Genomic DNA, 11,516 nt, shown 5'->3' on the forward strand with positions numbered 1-11,516 from the left:
ACGAACCAAGTTTTTGTCGGCATTGTATGCATTTCTTTATTTTATCTTCCAGGGGCGAAACTGTTTGCACTCAATGACGTGACTGTCATCTGTCAAGAGAGATTGCAACCAATGATTCTTGTGAATTTAGACCTTTTAGCCAATGTTTATTTCGGTTCATTTGACGCTTAAGAGGATATGAGAAGATTAGAGAGGATTGGAATGGTTTGTTTGAGTTGATTTCCTAGAAGTGGCTAGGAAAGTTCTGGGAGCTCCACTAGTATTACTTTCAATGGGTTGTACTTGGATTTATTTAATGAAAGATCAATTTAAACTTTTGAATATATTTATGTCATCCATTGAGAAATCAAGAATCTATTAGCCTAATAATCGACTTCTTAAGGAGTGAGAATGTCAAAAAGAAAAAAATTACTTTTCTTCTAATTTTTCCATTGTTTTAAACTCAACACTTTATACTAGTTAACATGTCTTTATATACTTCAACAAAATTATATAACAATAGAAAATAGACACTTAGTTAAAATTGTTCATGCCATTCTCACTATTTGTTATCTTATAAATAAAATGTATAATAAAGTTTCATATTTCATTGTGTTTTTAAACAAATCTCTCTTATGTTTCTCCTCGAATCTTTTGTTCGTATGTGTTTTGTACATGATGTGTCTCTAAGTTTAGATAAATTTTCAACTTAAACTATCAAATATTTTTTTAAGGATATTCTCATATTTAAGAAGGTATTGATATTATTCAATTAAAACTAAAAGATATTAATGTCTATAAGTACCACATTTTTTTAAGAAACTCATTTGAAGAAATTGTATACTCCAACTTGAAGAAATTGTTAGAATATATGAAATTGTTAAAAGAAGTATTTAATGCAAGTAAGTGGAAGTTATATTGAAAAAACTAGTATATATTGTACTTATTATTAACATTAACTACCTAAACATTCTAAGAGAGATAGTCTTTGAGATAATCAATCTCTTAATTTCTTTTTTGGAATTTTGAGTCTTAAAGTTTTTATAATTGATCATGTGAACATTGATATCACAATCTCTGGGATGACTATTGTGGGATAATTTAACAATTTAAAGAAAAATGTCATTTTAATGCCTTATTCTTTTCTATAAGCATGAAGAAACTTTAAGGATGCAAAGATTGTGTGATAGTGACTACATTGGGGAATTGGTAGAGGAAAAATTCAAGTGAAGGGTACCACTTTGTGAAAGGAAATGAAATTCCAAATTTCATGAGTCAACTTCAGAAGTAAAATATTGCAAGTTTTTGCACTAAACTCCACTAGATTAAGAATCAATATTGGAGCACTACAATGTCTCTGAGAGTAAATTTCTTTCACAATATCACTCCTGGTTGGTGGCTGTGAAGTCTTATCCTTCTGATGACAGATCAAGTATGTGGGGAGGAAAGCATTGAATGATTGAAAAAGACATGATCGCATAAGCTCTAGAAGAAAAAAAAAAACTGAGAGACAGAACACTAGGTGTAACAGCTTTGGGTACTGTTCTCTTGTTTGATTGTTTTCTGTTAAACATCCTATGCCACAAAATTGAAGCCTCTATCTTTTTCCAAACCATGGGCTTGCCACATAATAAGATATTTACTATTGAAACCACAAAAGGGAAACACAATTTTTAATGGCATTTTGCTGGTTGTTACATGAAAACAACCGTGTTTTCTGATTCATATTCTTCTCAGTATAACTTTTATTTATTTTATTTTGTGTGGCTACATTGTTCCTTTTTCATTTACTTTTATGACATACGTGGCATAATTTCCTGTCACTGTTTCAAAGCTTTTAATTTTATTTTCTTTACATAATGTTCAGGATGTCCAAACTGTAGCTCAATATTCTTCATTTCTGCACCTGTCCGAAACCTTCCATTTGTAAGAATTGGGATCTAAATGTTAGTAATATTTTAAATATTATAGCATGTTTATATAACATGTTTATTCAATTTTTACAGTATTATTTTATCATTTGATACCTCGTGTTTGGTTAAAGAATTTTAACCATTTCAAAAAATTAAAATAGAAGGTATTTTATAAATAGTTTTTTTTTCATTTATTAAATTGTTTAATTGAAATGAGGAATTGAAATATTAAATTTTAGTGAATAAAATAATTTAACTTCTCTTTTAAAATAAAAATTTATTTTAAAAGTATTTTCATAATTCGATTCTAACCTAAGTAAACTTAACTTGATTTTAGACACTTATTCTCTCGAGTCACTTTATCGCGGCATCAGAACAGGTTGTCTCCAAGTTGATTAGTGAAGTGAAAAATTAATAATAAGATTTGATTCCTCATCTTTTACATGTTCTATAATTATATGATCGATTAAACTACAATTTACTTTGTCATAAATATTCGAAAGTTGATTGTAGAAATAATTATTGGTAATATAAATAACTCTAGGCTAGCGGAATAAAAACTTATATTGATATTCTTTGTACTTTTAAACCAATAGAAAAACAACTATAACTCTAAATAGCTTACGGTTTTTACACCAATAAGATTTATTTCGTAGTAAATATCGCATTATCATTGTTCATTCAAATCTTCTTTGGACTAATCGACGCCACGGGATTGAGTTTTCTTTACTAGAGTGACATTTCTTGGTTAGAAATTCTTTCCTGTAACCCATGTTTTCCTTGATCCTTGATCTCTAACCCTTGATGTTATCACTAACGTCACACACATAGACCATTGGTCTATCCACTCATTAGCACCTATTTTAACTACTTACTATAACCATTATAGTAACACCACTATCAACCATAACCTCAATCATTGTATTCTTGTAAACTCAATCATTATAGTGGATTCCCTTCAACTAAGGTTGTTGAAGGAGAACTGGATGTAGGCTTGTTATAGTCGAAACAATATAGATTGTGTGTCCTGATCTTTCTCTTCTCCTTCTTTACTTAGTTGGTTCATAATTCTTTGATTATTGATTTCAAGATCCAAGAACTCATAAAGATTTGAAAAAGATTTTTAGAAAGGGTTAAATTCAATTCACTCCCCCTCTTGGATTGAGATATAAGGCCACTCATTCCTAACAAAGGTAATACCTACGTCCATCGTGATGATGTAAAGAACCCAAATGAAGAAGATGAATACCAACAGATGGATGATGTCCCAAACACAGCTGGACCTTCTGCTCCAACTCCTGCTCCTTCCAGCTCTTCTTATTCCCTAGAATGTATCTCTAGGCAATTGTCTAATATGTCTGCTCTTCATGCATCTTAGCATGAAGAAGTTTGTACCCTTTGTAGAAATCTAGATATTAGGATTTAAGACATAGAAGACCTAGTTAACCCTTTAGATGATAATGATAGTGATGAGTTCTAGGTTTCCTTGTATTATAATCTTTTATGTATTATTGCATCTTTGCCACCTATGTTATTTATTTTCTTTAATAAAAATTTGCTTTATTATTCTCTTTGCCTTATTTATTTATGGCTTATATTAAGGGAGAGAAATAACTTAATCATACATAGCTCTTTTTAATGATGATAAAAAGGGGGAGAAATATGTTTAAACGCTTATTTCTTATCTACTAATCCATTTCTTTAAGTTATGTATGAGTTACAAGTTTTGAGTACAGGTTACAAAAAGCTTTAAATCAAAGAAGTTTTGATCATCATAAAAAAGGGGAAGATTGTTAGCAAAATAATCAAGATAGAAGTTTTGATGATGCCCAAAATCAAGTTTCAAGTGTTCAAGTTGCAAGAAGACCTTCATGAAGACTTGTTTGTGTGTTAAAGCTTTTGTAATTAGTAAAGTTATGTATAGGGCTCTATTTGTTGTTGATTCCATGTATTGAATGCTTTAAAATGTGTTTTGGAGTCATAAAAACTTTGCAATAATCAATTAGCACTTAAGATAATCGATTATCATTGAGAGGTTTTTAAAGGTTACTAAAAACTCATTTTGTCTCTAGAATAATCGATTACCAACTCATGACAATCGATTATCCATAATTGATTATGATTTACCATAATCTGTTAGCAAAATGATGAAGATGAAGTTTTGATGATGTCCAAATCAAGTCAAGATATATCAAGATTCATGAAGATCCTTTGAAGACTTGTTTTTGTTATAAAAAGCTTTTGTAATAATTATAGTTTAAGGTTTAGAACTTAGATTTGTAGTAGGTTTTGATTATTGTACTTTCATACTTTGTATTTGTTGTTCAGAATAAAAAACACACGATTTTAATCGATTAAACCAAGTATTAATCGATTAAAACGTTGCAGGTGCTGAAAACTCAACTGGCATGGAAATAATCGATTAATACCTATTTTAATCGATTAGTTAATCGATTAATCCTTAAAATAATCGATTAAAGATGACCGTTGGAGTTTTCTGACTTTTTAAAACTAGTCGTTGTACTCATTTTAATCAATTAACAGTAATATGAATCGATTAAAAGCGTTAAATAGCCAGTTACGAAGAATGGAAGAGTATTTGCTTGAGTCTATAAATAGGCTCTCCTTATCCATCAACTGTAGCTTCCCTTGTGCTCTAGTACTCAGAAATCATTGAGACTTGTGTGTTCTTATTCGGCTTGTGAAACTCGTGTCTGTGGAGCTGGTGAAGTCCTGCTACGGTGATAGAGGAAATAGCCGGTTCATCCTTGGTGTGTCTAAGGAGGTGTTCGGAAGAGGAAGTTCATCCTTCGTGAAGTATTCGGAGGAGGTGTTCATCCTTTGTGAAGACTCAAAGGAGGTGCAGGTTCATCTCTTGTGGTATCAAGAGAGGTGGTTTCTAAACTTTTACAAATTGTTTCTTTGTGATTGTAATTTGTAATTGTTTTGTGAGTAGTAAACTGTTTATCTTGTTTTGAGATAAGCGACTATTCGTAGGATTGGTAAGATCCGAACCAGGATAAAATCATCTGTGCAAATTTTTCTCAACCTTACTCTTATTATTAATTTATATTATTTGCTTGGTAAGTTAAACTGAGTAGAAATTAAAAGGCACACGTTCGTATTAAAAATTTGCTTGGTTTGTTATTCCACGCTAACCATTCCGCTGCAGCCGCTCTGACACAATCAATTATCACGACTAGTCGTTGGACTTTTTAGGCATGTTTTCGGCCGTTGTACATTCATTTAATGCATAATCGATTATCACGCCAGAAATAATTGACAACGAATTTTTGGAGGTGTCCTTGAATGAGATCTTTATATATTGGTTTGAGACTCTTATTCTAATACACGAAAACATATATGGGTATTTTGTTTTGTGATAAGTATGTTCTAGGGTTTGTGTAACCTTTGTGTTGTGACTTTGAGAACCTGGTGTTGGCATAGAGTGAAAACTTTCACTGGAAGTGTGACTGAGTGTTGTTGTTATTTTTGAGTGAATCCTATCATCCTTTATAAAGATTCAAAGGAAATATTAATTCTTCGTGAAGCATTCGGATGAGGTGTTTATCCCTTGTGGCCTTCAGGGAAGTGAGTTTCATCTCTTATGGTAACAAGAAAGGTATTTCTAAACCTTAAACTTGTTTTTCTGTATGATTGTAACAATTTATTGGTTTTATGCTAGTGGAATGTTAATCTTCATTTGAGATTAGCAACTAGATATAAGATCATTGTGATTTTAACCAGTATAAAATTATTTGTACAATTTTCTCTCTTCCTTACTCTATTAATATTTTAATTATTGGCTAAGGAAATTAAGATAAAGAGAAAATTATTAAAGGCACACATTTGCAATAAGAAATCAATTCACCCTTTTTGGTTTATTGGTCACGCTAATCATTTTGTTGCATCACTATGACAATTTCAACCTCTTCGTCATTGGCATTTATGTAGTTAGCCAAGTATAATGCTTCCCTGTCATCACTCAATATTATGAGATTGTTCAGTAATCTTTGTTTGGACGCCTTCCACCAGAGTTTGAAATCTTTATCATATTTGAAATCCTTAACAATTTGAAATCTCCATCATATTTGAAATCCTTAACAATTCTCACTATTTCAAAGTGGGACCATCGATCAAGATCAATTCCTTTAATTAGGTGTATCTCTCCTTCCAAGATATTATAGTCCATTATTGTTTAGGAGCTTACCCATGTCATATAAAGAGGTTTCGAAAACCATTTCCAAACCTACATTATAACATCAATACTTTAACTCAAATAACAACCCTAAATGCAAACAAAAACGAAAAAATTAAGTTGTTTACGCGTCTCTTCCAATAACGATTTCGTTGAAGACGTCTTTGACAACAAGCAACCAATTCAATTAAAGTAAAGAACCTTAATCACGATTTCGTTAATTCGATTAAAGGAAAGAAAACCGTAAAGATTAAAATAAAGAACCTTCATCACAATTTTATTGATTTAAAAGAACAACCCCTAAATAATCTTAATCCGAGCTTCCATTAAAAAGAGTAACTTTCAGTTTCAGAAAAACATCTAACAATTGTACACACGTGATACACCGTTAATCAGGTCATACAAAAATTACCGTAATTAGTGTTTGAAAAAAAAGACTAAAATCAGAAACATAATCGATGGATAAAAAGATATTTAACCCAAAAATAAAAATGTCTGATAAATAAAAATGTCTGATATCAAGTACATTTATCTAGTAGAGGTCACGTACCAATTAACAAATACTTTGTAAACATTAAACTGTTACATAAGCAGAACACAGTTACATAACAAATTTCGTTAACCAAACGGCGATTACCTTGTTCCCAAAACCAAAGGGTGAGTGTAACCCACTGATTAGCACACTCCTCTCCTCATTAAAGTTGAATGCCACCCACCAGTCAAAAACATCAATATACCACGTAATTACACCATTTGCCTTTAGAGGATACATTCGGTTCTAAAACTACACTACTTATCCTTGTATCCAATTAAAATATTCTTTGTCATAATATACAACCCCCACACAAGTTTTCTTTTTATCCTAAGTTGCTGGAACTCATCCATAATAATAGCATAAACTACAAACCAGCCAAGACATTTCATGCAGATAAATTTCTAATTAAAAATAACAATTTGGAAGCAAACCCAAAACAACACTGAGAACCAAAGGAACATAACAAAAGGAAACTCCTTCGGAAATGGACATTGTACAAGAACTACAATAAAGCTCAATTCGGCAACATAAATGCCACAAAACCCTCTTATTTTGAAACCTATCATCTATTAAGCCTCTACATGAGTTACAGCTCTCAATGTAACAATAAAAGCATAAACTTCAAAGGAATTTGCTCAAGCATCATCAAGAGCAAGGACACCAGGGAGTTGCTTCCCCTCAAGAAGCTCTAAGCTGGCACCACCACCAGTGGAGATGTGGCTCATCTTATCTGCAAGTCCAACCTTCTCCACAGCAGCCACAGAGTCACCTCCTCCAATGATGGTTGTTACTCCCTTCCCACTAAGCTCTGCCAGTTTCTTGGCTATAGCCTGTGCACAAAAGGGTGTATAGTCATCAAGAAATGGTAACTGAAATTCACTACTATCATTCACTTCTTATATATGCATTTTGACATTTCACAGTATACAAAAGTTTTTTCACTGATAGCATTTCCTTCTGTTATAAGCATATATTAATATCAATTAAATATAAATATATAGAAATATATACTTACACAGGTGTAAATATAAATTTTAAACCTAACTCTAAGACCAATTTATAAGACGAGACCGAAGATAAAGTTTCTATCTACTTATATATTCTAAACTAATCTTATCATTAGTCAATGTAGACTTTCTATACACTTTTCTCACACCAAAAAATATACATTTAATTCATGGTTCTAATACCATGTTAAAAATAAACTTTAAACTTAAATGAACTCCACAATACCATGGTAAAAAATAAATTTTAAATTTAAATGAACTCCACAATACCATGGTAAAAAATAAATTTTAAATTTAAATGAACTCCACAAAATCAATTTGTAAGATAAAATTTGTATCCATTTATATACTATAAACTAATCTTATCATTAGTCAATGGACTTCCAATACACTTTCCTCGTGCAAAGAAATATACATGACTAGACATTTATACTAGACATTTATAGATGATCCCATACCAGTCTGATAACAAATAGAACAATACCTAACAAACAACATATACCTAATAAACCTAACTACAATATTAAATATATAATAAAATACTATGTACGAAATTAATTTCTCTTATGTAAAGAATATACATAGGATATTTTATTTATAAAGAAAGAAATATAGAATAAACCCAAAATAAATAAAAAATAATAAAATAACATAAGTAAATGAAGATAAAAGATAAGTATAAGATATACAATAATCTAATATATCTAACAAGTCCAACATTGAATAAGTGAAAAGGTAAGAGGTGAATCTTCTCATTATACATTATAAAAGACTCAAGTGCATAGTAAATCCTATGTGTCCTCCCACACACGTCCACAGGAAGAAAAGTGACTTTCCTTTATAAAATAATAAAAACAAAATAAGTAGCAAACTAAGTTTTGCTTATTTGTTTGAAAGATATTATATTACATTGCAAGAATGTTTTGCTATAAATCACTGTCAATCCATTTTGTAGTAGATCACATTTAATTGTTTCATTAATTTGGATTATGCTTTCAAAATTATAATGGATGATTTACTATATTTTATCATTCATACCTCTGTTCCTGCGGCAAACTTTTCAAACTCAAAAACGCCCATTGGTCCATTCCAAATGATAGTTTGGGTGGTATCCAATGCTTCACTAAATGTCTTGATGGAATCAGGACCAATATCCAATCCCATCCATCCATCGGGAATGCTTGAGGCTGGAACAATCTGAGAATATATAAATAAAGTTAAAAGTGTATCTCAACAATTGAAATATTACTATTTATAAGTGCATTGGAATGTCTGAAATGAGTAAAATAAACCCTCTAAATCATAGATTTCACAAATGTTCCGTAGTCCGTGGTTGATCATTTGTTTGAAGAGAGCCTTCCCATGATAAAGGGAGGGGTGAAAATTAGCAACACTGGACTAAACAAGCAAAAACCTAGTACCTTGCTGTTAGCATCAGCAGAAAACTTGTCTGCTATGACCACATCAGTTGGAAGCAACAAAGAAACCCCTTTAGCCTTGGCCTTTTCAAGAAGTGAAGTTGCAAGGTCTAGTTTATCTTCTTCCACAAGAGATGACCCAACGGAATGACCCTGAGCCTTGTAAAAGGTAAAGATCATTCCTCCACCAAGCAAAAGAATATTAACTTTCTCCAACAAGGATTCAATAACTCCAATCTTGGAAGACACCTTTGACCCACCCACAATAGCAGCAAATGGCTTCTTGGGGTTAGACACGGCTCCAACTAGATAATCAAGTTCCTGAAACAGTTAAACAAATAACAGATTAATCAACTGCATAAATTACATTAGTTAGCCAACATATATAATGGAACTAACAATTACGTCCTACAAACCTTCTGCATAAGGAATCCTGCAACAGAAGGCTTCAAATATTTGGCCACTCCTTCTGTGGAAGCATGAGCTCTGTGGGCAGTGCCAAATGCATCATTTACATAGATATCAGCAAGAGAAGCCAGCTTCTTTGCAAACTCAGGATCATTCTTTTCTTCCTCTTTGTAGAATCTAACATTCTCTAGAAGCAAAACACCACCTTCTGGAAGTCCTGCAACCAACTTCTCAACTTCCTCCCCAATACTGTCATTTGCAATCTTGACCTATAATCAAGAGACAGTGGCACAATGAAGTAACAGTACATCAGAAAATAAAAAGGGGGAACATCTAAATAAATAACTAGAACAGATAAGAGGCAAACCTCAAGTTCTAGAAGTTGAGAAAGCCTTGGCACAAGAGGCTTCAAACTGTATTTAGGTGTAACACCTTTCGGACGTCCCTGGAAACAGGATAGTCAAGGAAAAATCACGTTTCAAGTCACTACTACTCACATCACATTTATCTTACATCCATGGTTTTATGTTAACTCGTTAACTAATACACCCAAAAGAAAAAGGTTAATAATAAAATAAAAGAAAGATATCGCAACAGCTACATTAGTTGCAAAACAGTCATTCAAATTGACATGTTTTACAGATCTCGTTATATAGACTGAATTGATCACTTTAAAACCAATTTCAATAAAGAGGCATGTTACCCAAGCTCGGAGCAACGGAAATAAAACTCAACAATAAAAATTACTTACTTCTACACTTATAAAACAAGAGATCCTCTCATTTAAGAAAGAAATGGACAAAAAACAATTATAGATATAACAAGCATCAATATGTTAGTAACAATTAAGTTTCCTCTTTCTCCCTTTCAGATTTGAATCCTCAAAAATTAAAAGCAAAAAAAAAAAGACAGTGAAAGACATGGTTTTCCCAGTTACCATCAATTAAACAAACACACATAGCCAATAGAGAATCAACCTAAAACCACAATAGTAACAAAACATTAAATCCAACGATCACACAAACCCAGATTCCAAATCATTCGTAGTCTAAAACAAAACACACCCAGACACATTAAAACCACGAAAATAGCTACATATACCATACCAAATGGCTAGAGAGGATCACTTTGGCACCATAACCAGTCAAGTACTTGATGGTGGGAACTGCAGCACGGATTCTAGTGTCATCGGTGATCTTTAAGTCATCATCCAAAGGCACGTTCAGATCGACTCTAACGAACACCCTTTTCCCCTTCAAATCAGCCTCCTTCAAAGTTCCCACGCTCCTCTTCGTAGCCATTCTCCTTAAATCTGCACAAGCGCAAATCCGAAACCAGAAAGGGATCAGAACCCTGAAGAGGAAACCGGAAAAAGAATCAAACTTTGAGGGCGAAACTCACGAAAAGTAAGGTTGAAATCTCAGTGTAGTGTGGTAGATATCAGATTAGGACGAGGCCCGTGTAGGAACGTTCTAGAAAATTTATAGAGGTGGGTAGCACTCGTGCGTGCGACACGTGTGAGGAGTTGTGGCTTGTTTTGCTCTGTTTGGGGAACCTTTTTTTTCCGGGTGGCACAGTGGGCGCGCTGGAACTATAAAAGCGGAATCTGTGACCAAAGGGAGGGACTTTCAGTGCGACAAAACATGGCAGTATTCTTGGCCCAACGTTTTTGCCCCTTTTTTTGGGTCCATTGTTTGATTTCACGAAGATCTGACATCAATTTACGATTGAATCTTAAAACGTAACATTAGTCTTAAGTAATTTTCTGAATGAACATTTTTAATCTATAACAAATTTTAATTAAGGATTTAATTTTTTAAATTTTCGAAAATATTAAAAAAAATGGTTCATATCTAATTACTAATAAAACAAAAATAATACATATTTGTAAGTAAGAGGTTTAGAAACAAGAGGCATACTAGAGTCACGGAGAGAGTCTTTCTTATTAATTGTGAGCTCACGGTTTCATGTTTTTGTTCCACTTTTCAAAGAAACTTCTCTTCGTTTCCTTGTAGCATTTAAATTAAACGTGAAGGTGGATTAAAGTTGTTTAATTTT

At 32.4% G+C, this 11,516-nt stretch overlaps 1 protein-coding gene across 1 annotated transcript; it reads right to left on the reverse strand.

The window, feature by feature from the left end:
* Window positions 1-7,085: 7,085 nt before the first annotated feature.
* Window positions 7,086-11,096, reverse strand: LOC108334175 (phosphoglycerate kinase, cytosolic). The gene is made up of 7 exons (XM_017569869.2): window positions 10,860-11,096; window positions 10,565-10,770; window positions 9,826-9,903; window positions 9,467-9,727; window positions 9,054-9,371; window positions 8,671-8,829; window positions 7,086-7,455 (listed from the first exon to the last, which is right to left on the reverse strand). Exons 2-7 carry the CDS (start codon window positions 10,757-10,759, stop codon window positions 7,261-7,263), a joined length of 1,206 nt encoding a protein of 401 aa, XP_017425358.1. The 5' UTR covers window positions 10,760-10,770; window positions 10,860-11,096; the 3' UTR covers window positions 7,086-7,260.
* Between the last annotated feature and the right edge of the window lie 420 nt (window positions 11,097-11,516).

The sequence above is a fragment of the Vigna angularis genome, chromosome 11, assembly GCF_016808095.1.
Source record: "Vigna angularis cultivar LongXiaoDou No.4 chromosome 11, ASM1680809v1, whole genome shotgun sequence".
In the NCBI taxonomy this organism is placed as follows: domain Eukaryota; kingdom Viridiplantae; phylum Streptophyta; class Magnoliopsida; order Fabales; family Fabaceae; genus Vigna; species Vigna angularis.

Bases quoted from the DNA above. Each gene is read 5' to 3' on its own strand.
- LOC108334175 (XM_017569869.2), bottom strand. From the start codon at position 10,759: ATGGCTACGAAGAGGAGCGTGGGAACTTTGAAGGAGGCTGATTTGAAG. The intron at 9,728-9,825 runs GTTTGCCTCTTA...TCTTGATTATAG, and splicing joins CTCAACTTCTAGAACTTGAG to GTCAAGATTGCAAATGACAG. The intron at 7,456-8,670 runs GTATGAATGATA...TTTTGTGCACAG, and splicing joins AGTTTGCCGCAGGAACAGAG to GCTATAGCCAAGAAACTGGC.